General features: G+C 35.8%; 1 protein-coding gene across 6 annotated transcripts in view; it reads right to left on the reverse strand.

The window, feature by feature from the left end:
- The window catches only part of LOC150079291 (intermembrane lipid transfer protein VPS13D-like), a 1,618,665-nt gene that overhangs the window by 1,561,924 nt on the left and 43,426 nt on the right, over positions 1 to 13,315 (reverse strand). For all 6 annotated transcript variants that reach the window (XM_090383928.1, XM_090383929.1, XM_090383926.1 and 3 more), the window contains one exon: positions 8,033 to 8,110. In XM_090383928.1, coding sequence (XP_090240054.1) covers positions 8,033 to 8,110 — 78 coding nt within the window. The remainder of the gene's footprint in view (positions 1 to 8,032; positions 8,111 to 13,315) is intronic.

A 13,315-nucleotide genomic window follows, 5' to 3' on the forward strand; every position in this document is an offset into this window, starting at 1 on the left:
GTAAAATAATAAGAGAAGTTTACCTCGATATAATAAGTAGAACACTTCCATATGATACTCTCCAGCAATTAAAATTAAAAAACACAAAAATTCTACATTACAGTAAAAAATAATTGAAAATCAATTGAACACAATTAAAAATTAAACAAATTAAAAGAAATTAACAAAAAAATTGCGAAACGATTTTCCTTCCTGAAGCTGACAACACTTTTCAACCGTATGTTGTGATCACAGGAATGGAAATTATCGAATAGGGGTGAGTATGAAACTTAAATAGGGATTTAAGTTTCATACTCACCTCATTTCACACTCAATTTAAGTCTTCACATGTGTATAAAAGCCAACGAATCGGAGATTAGAAATGGCTGGCGAACATTAACAGAATTCTCATGTAATTTAATTTCAACAGTTTCTGCAATTAATAGTCTGGTATAATTACATTGGACACTAAGTATTTTGGCCTTGTTAAATAAAAAAGTATGTTTTTCGTTAATGGCATGAAAGGCTAATTCTGACGCTGCTGAACGAGAAGCACGAACTGAGGCCGCGTGTTGATTAACACAAAAATTCAGAGTAAAAGGCATAGAACCTTGGTATGACGAGTTGCAATCTCCGCAAGAAATGTTGCATACCAGGTCATTTATTAGTGTTCTGAATGAGGAAAGGACTAAGCAATTTTTCAGTATAGTGCGTAGTTTCCGTATTGGCCTGGCCACAATTTTAAATTCGGTAAATTTAAAGAATCTATTAAGCTGTTTGTGCCACTGTTCAACATATGGGACAAAAATAAAGTATTTTTTAATATTACGATTGTCAATTGATGTAGTATTTTGTATCCTATCCCTAGCTTGTACCCTAATTCGGTTTATTGTAGCAAGTGGATAACCCCTGTTTAAGAATCTGCCAGTTAATATTTATATTTCTGAGCCCAAAGCACATTCTGTTATTGAATATTTATAGGCATTTAGAAATTGATTAAAGATAATAGATCTCTTGTAGGAGAACGGGTGATATCTGTTACAATGTAGAAGCATGCCAGTGTTTGTAGGTTTATGATAGACAAATTGGATTTTATTCGAGTCCCAAGTAAGCGTGAAATTTAATGACTTTGTATCTGTACCCTCCCTTTCCAATGTAAATTTGAGCCTAGAATGAATATTATTAAATGAATGTAAAATGTCTTGGATAGTACTACTATCAGTAATAACTAGAACGTCGTGTAAATACCTCCCATAGTATGTGATACGGGGTAGAAAAGGCGTCAAATGCATACGCTGAATCGTTGAGAGATATACCTCCAAATATTAAGAAGCTTAAGCTGGATCCCATCAGCGAACCAAAAATTTGTTTGTATACTTGGTCTCGAAAGGTGATATAGTTGGCCTCAACTAAAAGTTTAATTAAGTGAAAAATTTCTTTAATAGGAAGCTTCGTATAATTAATCGGTATAGAGTTATTATTTAATATATCCCAAATAATATCTAATGTGTATTCAACGTTTACATTTAACGAATATATAACGGATTCCTTTTCTATCCCTTATCATATACTATGGGAGGTATTTAGACGATTTTATAGTTATTACTGATAGTAGTACTATCCAAGGCATTTTACATTCATTTAATAATATTCACTCTAGGCTCAAATTTACATTGAAAAGGGAGGGTACAGATACAAAGTCATTAAATTTTCTAAATTTCACGCTTACTCGGGACTTAATAAAATCCAATTTAAAATCTATCGTAAACCTGCAAACACTGGCATGCTTCTACATTATAACAAATATCACCCGTTCTCCTACAAGAAATCTATTATCTTTAATAAATTTCCAAATGCTTATAAATATTCAATGATGGAATCTGCTTTGGGCTCAGAAATACAAATATTAACCGGCAGATTCTTAAACAGGTATTACTTTATTTCTGTCCCACATGTTGAACAGTGGCACAAACAGCTTATTCTTTAAAGATACCGAATTTAAAATTGTGGCCAGGCCAATACGGAAACTACACACTATACTGAAAAAATCATTCAGTCCTTTCCTCATTCGCAACACAAATAAATGACCTGGTATACATTTCTTGAGGAGATTGCAACTCGTCGTACCAAGGTTCTATGCAGTTTCCTCTGAATTTTCGTATTAATCAACATGCGGCCTCAGTTCATGCTTCTCGTTCAGCAGTATTAAAATTAGCCTTTTATGCCGTTAATGAAAAACATACTTTTTTATTTAATGAGGCCAAAATACTTAGTGTCCAACATAATTATACCAGACTATTAATTGCAGAAACTGTTGAAATTAAATTACATGAGAATTCTGTTAATGTTCTCCAGCCATTTCTAATCTCTGATTCGTGGGCTTTTACGCACATGCGCAAAGACAAATAATCCCTATTTAAGTTTCATGCTCACCCCTATTCCGTAATTTTTGTTCCTGTGATCACGACATATGGTCGAAAAGCATTGTCAGCTTCAGGTAGGAAAATCGTTTTGCAATTTTTTTGTTAAATTTCTTTTAATTAATTTATTTAATTTTTAATTGCTTTAGATTGATTTTTAATTGTGTTCAATTGATTTACAATTATTTTTTACTGTAATGTATGATTTTAGATTTTTTTCGTTTTAATTGCTGGAGTGTATCATACGGAAGTGTTCTACGTATTAAATTTGAGGTAAACTTCTCTTATTAATTTACAAATATTGATATCAATGTAGAACGTATTGAGCATTACAGCTCTGGTTCATACTATCAAGTTACTATATCTATATAATATCGGTGTAGATACACCATAGACAACTCATAAAGAAAAACCACGATCATGGTGTGAAAAGCATCATTTCATCTGTATCTCATATTGTATTCATCCTTCACAATGAGTTATCATGTATTGCACTACCACGAATGAGTAATGCTTCACAAACAGAGAAGACTATTGTCACTTATTCTTGGTGGGCACCATCACCCAGACGGCACCATTTCAAAGCTAGCTGGCTTTTCATCAGTGGGTGCCTTTCAAACTACGAAAATAGTTTTCCTTTAGGGGTTGTCTATGGTGTATCTTACATCGATACTATATAGATATAGAATCCTAAACTCTTAAAATATTATGCTTTATTGCATTTAGTTTATTTAAATAAATATTATGGAAATCAAGAATGGTACAGAGTGGTCATATTAGATTAACATAACGCATGACCACGCTTAAACAGAAGCTTGTTTTACCACAGAGAAACAAGCTTCTGTTAGGTATGTTAGTATTTGTTACATATTACCATGTAACACAAATCTCTCTTCTCCCATTGACTGAATAAATATCATTAGGAGGAAAATTATTTTAATATATAGAAAGATAAAGAATGGAAAAATTTTTGTAGCAGACTTATTTTATTAGAAAATGATATCAAAACTTTAAAACTGAAGTACTTCCCACAAGTGAGAACACATGTATATAATGGAGCTAAACTAATTGAAAATTTGTACTTGAATTTTTTGAACAATTATATTGGTAACATAAAATTGGAATTTGGAAAAAGATTCTAAATTTTAAAATTGCATGGCCCAATGTTTTCATTCATAATTAATCCAAAGGAAATCAATAAAATGGATGTTACACATACACTTCAGTATTTTGAATTTTTAGGAATTGACAATTTTCAGATGGAATTAATAGAATTTAAAAGTTTTATGAAAGAAATTTAAATTGAAATTTCAATTTAAAAAATTTCCATATTTGGATTTGGTTCTACCTATAAGAGCAAACAAATATTTTCTCAAATGAAGTATATGTTAAATCCATTACAAAGCAGGCAAACAGAAAAATTCAGAATCATGTGTATGGTTAAAAGGAACAAAATAGCAACCAGATTTATTAAACCTTTCTAAGAAAATTCAGCATCAAGGAAGCCATTAAAAATTCTTACACTTCATTACTAAAAATTATATTTTAAAAATGTAACATTAAATATTATTATTACTCATCATCATCAGCCATTTTCAATCCACTGCAGGATGAAGGCCTCTCCAGAAACTTTCCAGTTTCTTCTGTTTGTGCAATGGCCATCTTTACTACCCACGAACTTGTGAATTTCATCTACCCATCTCCATTGTTGTCTCCCAGGTTTTCTTTAGCTCCTCTTGGGTACCATTCTGTTATTTTCTTGGTCTACCTGTCATTATGTCTTCGAGCTATGTGTCCTGCCAAGACCATTTCAGTTCTCTAGTTTTGATAAGAATGTCCTTTATTTGTGTGTTGTCTAATCCATGTGTTCCTCTTATCTAACAGTTTGATTCCGATTATAATTCGTTCCATTCTTTGCTGTGCTTTTGGTTGCTGCCCAAGTTTCACTTCCATAAGTCATGGAGTATACATTGCTTCATTATTTTACTTTTCAGACAAATTGGGATGTTGCTCCTCAGTATGCGACTATATTTCCTGAATACTATCCATCTGAAATTTATTCTTCTCTTGACTTCCAGCCATTTATCATTATTGCAAATAATGACTTGTCACAGATATGTATATGAATCCACCTTTTCAATTATTACTTTTTCAATAATGATATCCCTTTATGTGGCATACTTGTTCATCATTAATTTTGTTTTAGCCATATTCATCTTTAGTCCGAAATCCTTACTAACTCTGCATAACTCATTCAGATTTTCCTCTAATTCTTTGGGATCATGGCTTATGATCACAATGTTATCTGCAAATTGTAAATGGTTTGGGTACTCTCCATTCACATTGCCTACTTTCTGCGACCAGACAAACCTTCTGAAAGCTTGTTCATGGGAAGCATTAAACAAGTTCGGAGATATGGCGCATCGTTGTGGAACTCCTTTCTCAATTTTAAATTTGCTGCTGTCTTTGTCTAGTCAAATAAAGGGGGTAACGTTCTCATAACTCTGGCAGTAAGCTAGATAATCTTGTAATAATTGAGAATAAAGTGGAGGAGAAATTGTTGAAGATAAACATAAGAAAGGCACCTGGGGGTGGATGGAATCTATCCAGTTATATTAAAGGAGGCAGCAAAGGAAGTAAGCAAACCCTTAGCCATAATTATGACAGCTTCCTTGGATTCAGGGGAGGTACCCATGGACTAGAAATGTGCAAAATATGATCCCAATACAGGATCAAAGGAGGATCAAAGGGAGACAGGTAATTACAGACTCTTAGTTTAACTTCTATTCCAGGGAAATTAATGTAGGCGCTCGTTCAAGAAGCACTGCAGGATCATCTAGACAAGACTTCAGTTATAGCTCAGACACAGCATGGGTTTGTTAAGGAAGTCTTGTCTGACCAATTTTATTGGATACAATGATGTAGTCACAAAGGAACTGGATGCAAAAAATAATTCTGATATCATATATTTGGATCTTATAAAGGCTTTTGATACTGTTAGCATTAGCAGAGGCACATGATGCAAGAAAGCTAGCTTATGCAGCATCAGCCAAAAAGAAAAAAACCCTTCCACATCACCCCTCCATTCGTTCGAAATACCTGTCCAGCTGAGCCTTAAATTTATTTAGGCTATTAACTTCCACAACAAGGGATGGAAGTTTGTTCCACCAACCAACTACCCGCTGGCTAAAGGCAAATTTCCGCACATCTATCCTACATCTGTCTTTCCTCAATTTGAATTTATGCCCTCTCAGGTGATTATTCTGAGGAAGAGGCAGTATCCCATCAGCAATGAGCATGCTCAAACCATTCAAACCACCTCTATCAGATCACCTCGCCGGTCCCTAATCTCCAGACACTGTAATTTGCAAAACTTAAGCCTTTCTTCGTAAGAGCAACCCTTCGTTCAGTTCACTAACCTTGTTGCCCTTCTCTGTACTCGTTCCAGCAGCTCTACATCCTTCTTGAAATGAGGCCTCCAGACCTGTACACAGTATACAGTACTCAAGGTGCGGCCTGACCATTGCCTTATACAAGAGAATAATCACCTCCCTATCCCTGCTAGAAAAATTCCTGTATATCACGTCTGCACTGCTCACTTCCTATTGCACAAGGAAGACTGCTGCACAAATTAGAGCAGTGTGACACTGGAGGCAAATTGCTGCTATGGATAAAGGGATGGTTGAGTGGGAGAAGACAGAGAGTGGTAATCAATGGACACTGCTCATTGTGGACTAATGTTATCAGTGGAGTCCCTCAGGGTTCAGTGTTGGGTCCATTGTTGTTTTCTGTATTTATAAATGATATTGATCATGGTATATCAAGCTTAATGTCCAAGTTTGCAGACAATATGAAGGTTGGCAGGGTTGTTAAGGACACTAATGACAGTACGCTGCTGCAACAGGATCTAGAAAAGTTGAGCAGATGGGCCGAGAGGTGGCAAATGAAGTTTAACATTGACAAATGTAAAGTACTACATATGGGAAGCAGTAACCCCAGAGTGACGTATCAACTGTGTGCTACACTGGCAGTGGTAGAGAACGAAAAGGACCTGGGGATAATTGTGCAGGCAGATATGGTTTTCTGAGCAGTGCAAACGGTCTGCAAGAGTAGCTCATGTCAATGATATACAGGAATTTTTCTAGTACGAATAAGGAGGTGATTATCCAATTGTATAAGGCAATGGTCAGGCCATACCTTGAGTACTGTATTCAGGTCTGGAGGCCTCATTTTAAGAAGGATGTAGAGCTTTTGGAATGAGTAGAGAGAATGGCAACAAGATTAGTGAATGAAACAAAGGGTTGCTCTTACGAAGAAAGGCTTAAGTTTTGCAAATTACAGTGTCTGGAGACTAGGCCTTCGAGGTGATCTGATTGAGGTGCATAAAGCCTTGAATGGTTTGAGCATGCTCAATGCTGATGGGATTCTTCCTCTTGCTCAGAATAATCACCTGAGAGGGCATAAATTCAAATTGAGGAAAGACAGTTGTAGGATAGGTGTGGAATTTTGCCTTTAGCCAGCATGTGGTTGAATGGTGGAACAAACTACCATCTGTCGCTGTTAAAGTTGATAGCTTAAACAGATTCAAGGCAGAACTAGACAAACATTTGGAGCGGAAGAAATGAGAAGGGGGGGATGCATGTTTTTTTTAGGCTGATGCTATGTAAGATGGAATCACAGGAAAAATCCTTAGCGATCACAGAATGACTGTAGAAGTAGAGGGCCATGATCAATGTTTATTCTTCAGATTGGGCTAACGTAAGTGGGATTCCCAAAGGATCAATACCGGAACCACTGTTGTTTATGATTTTCTCAGATGATATTGAGAAAGCAAAATCTTTTCTAAAAATTTTCAGATGATGTCAAGATTGGTAGAATAATTAATGATCATTGCCAAGCAGGGTTTATTCAGAAGAACTTAAACTTCAGGGATGGTCAAAAAAGTAACAGCAAAAATAGCAACCCTAAAATAACTTATACACTTGGTGGGGTTGAACAAAAAACAGGAGAGGAAGAAAGGCATTTGGGAGTTACAATAATCAGACATGAAGTCCTTTAAGCACTAGAGAGGCAGCAAGGAAGGCCCATTGTATCCTTATGATGATTTATTGAACATTTGCTTGCAGAGATAGAAAGCTCATAATCCTACTATATAAAGCAATTGTAAAACCACATAATATACTGCATTCAAGTAGTACGAATACTGCACCTAAAAAAAAAAAGACAGCTTCTTGAAAGGGTCCAAAGACAGCAGACATGTCTCGGGAGATGAGCAAAAGGGTGTCCATATAAGGAAAGACTTTAAATGTGGGCTACAGAGCTTGGAACCAGATACCTCACAGGAGACTTAACTATGGGCCATAAATTCAAATTACAGGGAAAGAGGTTTGGACTGGATAGCAGAAATTTTCTTTTAGCTAATGAGTTGTTAATTACTGGAACAAATTTCCTCCATGGCAGGTTGAGGCTGACAGCTAGAGGAAATTGAAATGTCAGATGGATAAATAACTATGTGAGGATGGAGTGAAATAGGTAGTTTATTTTATTTTTTTTAATTAATTTTTTTTCAGTAATGCAGCAAAAGTCCTGCACTTCCTTGAAACATGGTACCTGATGCTGATACTAATACCTACCTGCATGTATCTCAACTGGAAGTTCAAGGTATTTCAATGCATCCTTCTTCACTGGAAGGTTTTCCAACTCGACCTCTCCTAATTTAAAAATATTAATTTGTAAATACACAGATATGGGCGAGATCAGAATCAAATATCTATAATAACTGCATTTACAAAAAACATTTTTTTTTTAATTATCATATAAGGTTATTCATCATATACAAGACAATACCAAAAGTTTACAAATTATAATTTAAAAAAATAAAGCTTCATTTCTATTTCATGATCTGACCTAGTATAGTGAAGCCAAATTATCCTTCTTCCCTTGATTTATCAGCATCCCCCCCCCCACACATCTTACTTGTTCCCAAAATCAAACCTATGTTGGAATAACAATGATTTAGTGGTGCAGAGGACATTAAAAGATGCAACAAAGGAAGAAATATGGCAGTTAGTTCAAATGCATTTAAAAAAATGTTTACAACAGTTCTCATAAATATGTAGCTGCTCAAGAAGATTACTTTGAAAAATATTAAAAGCACAGACAGACCATGCTGGAATACTGTTCAAATTGACCCATACTTGTTAAGTAATTCTGCAGATCTCCTACTCTTAATATCATTAATGCCGACATATAGAACAATATCACCCTTTGTGCCCTTAAAAGATGATATCTGCTCTACAACTTCATCAACTTTTGTCTCAGACAGACATAATATATGTTACCCATCTCCCTGACAATGGAGTCACTGACAATAACTGGCTCCTATGGAACCAGCATATTCTGCCTTGAAGATTGCCGTTGTGTTGCCTGATGCACAAGAGTGAGTTCTGAAGTTGAGCTAGGCAGCTGTGAGCTTGATGGGTCTCCCACTTTAATACCTTCGAGGGCATCTACCTGATTCTTCCAACTCTCATGGATGCCCATCAGAACTCTGTGTTGCCGCCTAATTTCTTGACACTCTGCACCTAGCACACACACACACACACACACACACACACACACACACAAAGCTCCCTGGCTAGATCATGTCCTGTTCCAGAAAGGTGCACAAACATTTCTCAAGTTGCACTTTTTTTTTTAGGCTGTGATGCATTGGGGAATCGTGCCCTTTGGTTCTCCCCAAGCCACAGCACTCCTGCTATTTTGTGCCCAATGCTTTGCTGCTCTAGTGTGGGGCATGATTTCTGTTTGAATACAATTGATTAACAAATTTAATTAAATAATTGTCAATAACACATTAATCTAATAGATTCCTAAATGCAGTGATACATATTACACTATCTAGTTTTACACCTTTCGCTAATAAGTTCAGAATATAAGTTATGCTGTAAGCTAAACACAAAAATATAGGCCCAACAAGTGATTTGGAGTTAAGTTCATTATAATATATAACAAAATTATCCATCTAACACCAACCCTAACTGATTCGAACTTTAGAGCTACCCATTTACCACAATTAAAAATTTGAATTTCCCTACCACTCACTCTATACTCTAACAACAACAGCAAGATTCGACAGGTTATATGCTAGTTATTTGAAATTATTCCAGTTGCATGAACTTTCTGGTTTGGAGAAAGTAAGACAACTACATTTTTGCAGTATTTAGCAAATGTGTCATAATGGTTAATTAATACAACTTACAAATAAACAACAAAAGCAAAAAAAATTAGAAGAGAAATCTTGATTAAAATAAATCCAATATAAACATGTAAAATACTGTACCTGTTAAAATATGTGTTCCTATGCCTGCTCATCTTTATGTAAAACACCTACTACTACTTCTTTAAAGAAGTAGCTGTAGTCCTCTTCTGATTCTGTCACCCAGCACTGTCGTTTGCATTAGCAATAATATCAGAACAATTGAAACCTTACTTTATCACAAATAATAAATAATAAATGATTTAACAAACAATTTGTAGGGCATTAGAGGGCAAAGGCCAGGCTGCCATACACGGAAACTGAACTTGGCCTGTTACAATGTAAGATCGTTCATCAATGAAGATAGGATATTAGAGCTGGAAAAGGAATTAGAAAATGTGAACTGGAATGTCATCGGCTTGGCTGAAACAAGGAGAAATGAATCACAAGTTTATCAAGTCAAAATCTGCTGTACACCAATGGAAACAGTAAAAAGAGTGAAGGTGGAATTGGCTTTCCAGTCCATAAAGATATTAAAAACAATATTTTGGAATTTAAAAGTACATCACCAAGGGTGTAAAGACTACTACTCAGGATTTCTAAGAGGCACAGACTAAAGGTTATAATGATATATGCACCAACATACATCGAGCCATGATGATGAAGAGGTTGAAGAAACGTATACTGAATTTGAGACTCCTAGATGAAGAGAAAACTCACTACACCATCATTATGGAGGACTTCAATGCTAAGACTGGAAAGAGCCAAAACAGCACAGAAATGGAAACTACAGGAAATTTTGGAATTGGTAAAAGAAATAAAACAGGCAAAAGACTTGTGGAAGTTGCAGAATCTCAAGGAATGCCAGTAATGAACATTTTTTTTCAAGAAAAGGGTGAAAGAAAGTGGACGTGGAAGAGCCCAAATGGATTAACAACTAATGAAATTGATTTCATCCTCACTAACAGAAGATATATTCTGAATGATGTTACCATCCTGAACAAGTTAAATGTTGGAAGTGATCACAGAATGGTAAGATGCACACTTGATATAGAGGTAAGAAAAGAAAAACAAAACTGACTCGAGTAAATAATACGAAGGCCTTTGAGATAACAGAACAGGAGAAAAAGCAGTATGTAATGGAACTTAAGAACAAGTTTGAGCTTCTACAGACCTATCAGGACCAAGAAATCAATGAGGAATACAACTTTCAGAAAGTGATAGAGCCTAAGAAACCTATAGTTAAAAAGAAATCCAAATAAGAAAAAATTAGTCAAGAAACACCTTGTCATGATGAACCAAAGATGACAAATGAAGAGCAAGATAAACACTGACAAATGCAAAATCGAGTATATGAGTTATGCAAAGCCATTAGAAAGAGACTCAGAGAGGACATAAGAAGATTTAACACAAGAAAAGTAGAACAAGCATTACAGAAAAACAAAGGACTTAAATCATAAATCATGAGTAGTAATACAGAAAGACAAATGATACTGAATCTGAAGAATACTGATGAAGTACTTACAAACAGCAGAGAAGGCATAATTCAAATAACAAAAGACTACTATAAAGAATTTTATAAGGAGCATGGGAATGATGCCAGGAATAGGGAAGTTAGATAAAAAATTAGCAACACATATGACATAGCCAATATCCTTCCTGATGAGATAGATCATGCATTAAAGAAAATGAAGAATCAAAAAGCCCCAGGTGAAGATGAAGTTACTGCAGACTTGCTAAAATTAGAAGGAAGAGACAGGACACAGAAACTGGCCAGACTATTCACAAAATACATTAGGAAAGGCATGATGCCTAAGGAGTGCAATACTGCAAACATTATTTTGCTGCACAAGAAGGGAGATAAATCAAAAATTGGAAATTAAGACCAATTAGCTTGTTGTCCCACATCTATAAGTTGTTCACAATTGCAATTACTAACAGATTAGAAAGAATACTTGATGAAAATCAACCGAAAGAGCAAGCTGGCTTTAGGACAGGATTCTCAACTATGGATCACCTTCACATAATACTGCAGCTAATGGCGAAAGCAAATGAATATAAAACCCCATTATGCCTGGCATTTGTGGATTATGAAAAGGCATTTGATTCTGTATAGCATAAGGCAATGTTTTGGGCACTGGAAAGAGGCATCGACATCACATATATGTTATGATTTTGAAGAAAATATATGAGAAAACTACCTCCTTTATTAGACTAGACAAATACAGTAGCAAATTTAAAATTGAAAAAGGAGTTCGACAAAGAGACAATATCTCTGAAGTTGTTTACTGCTGTCCATGAAGCTTTTGGAAGATTGGACTGGTCTCAGAAAGGAGTCAATGTGAATGGAGAGTACCGAAACCATTCATGATTTCCAGATGACATTGTGACCATAAGCCATGATCCCAAAGAATTAGAAGAAAATCTTAATCAGTTATATAGGGTTAGTAAGGATTTCTTAATAAAGAAATCCTTACTAACCTATATAACTGATAAACTGATAATTTGTTTTTACCATATTAATGAATATGGTAAAAACCAAAGCAATAATGAATAAGTATGCCACAGAAAGGGATATAATCACTGAAGGGGCAGAAATTGAAAAGGTGGATTCAGTAGTGTAGCTACCCTTTTTCGGGCCTGGAAGCAAAGAACATGTTCGGGCTCTTACTGAATTAATGAAAATTGCAAAAAGAGGAGAGAGCCAAAGACGCCGGGCCCCTAAAGGACCTGGAGGCAATTGCCTTGCCTGCCTACATGGTAGCTACGCCACTGGATGGATTCATATACTTATCTTGGACAAGTCATTAGCTGTAATAATGATAAACAGCTGGAAGTCAAAAGAAGAATAAATTTTGTATGGATAGCATTCAGGAAATATAGTCACATACTGATGAGCAGTATGCCAATTTGTCTGAAAAGTAAAATAATGAACCAATGTATACTCCCCTCCATGACTTGGGTCACTCACCAAAAGAACGGAAGAGAAACTGAAAACTACACAGCAAAGAATGGATAAGAAGAGAAATAAGTAGATTGGATAAGAAGAGAAATAAGTAGATTAGGCAGCAAAGTCAAGTAAAGCAATTGAAAATCAGAGTGCTTTCAACAGGAAAATTGGGCAAGAGGAGAAGGAAGGCAACATACCCCCCCCCCAACAGAAGGTACTCGGAGAGTTCTGGGGAACCTGTGGAGCAGTGAGGTTAGCCCTAACAGTTGTGAGCCCTGGATAGACCTAGAATGGAAGAAAAAACAGAATGTACAAGAGATGATAAAATAGGTGATTCGATGTACATCAGTCGATCAGGAAGTTCCACAACTACTGGTACAAGAAGTTCAGCTGCACACACAGGCACATAGTGGAGTAGTTAAACCAGATAATAATGCATCCTGACACAATCCCAGAGTCAGGATGCATTATTATCTGGGCAAGGACAAAAATGGCACAAAACCAGCAAAGTGCAGACCAATCACCTGTCTCCCAACAATGTACAAGAGCTTAACCAGCTGCATAACTAAGAAGAAATCAGACCACTCAGAGAGAGAGCCAGAACATCATGGCTGAGCAGCAGAAGGGATGTAAGCAGATGAGCAAAGAATGCAAGGAGTAGTTAACAACCGATGCTGCAGTTATGGAGCAAGCCTGCAACCTGTACGT

The sequence above is a fragment of the Mastigoproctus giganteus genome, chromosome 10 (genome assembly GCF_048544385.1).
Source record: "Mastigoproctus giganteus isolate SK-2022 chromosome 10, ASM4854438v1, whole genome shotgun sequence".
Lineage (NCBI taxonomy): Eukaryota > Metazoa > Arthropoda > Arachnida > Uropygi > Thelyphonidae > Mastigoproctus > Mastigoproctus giganteus.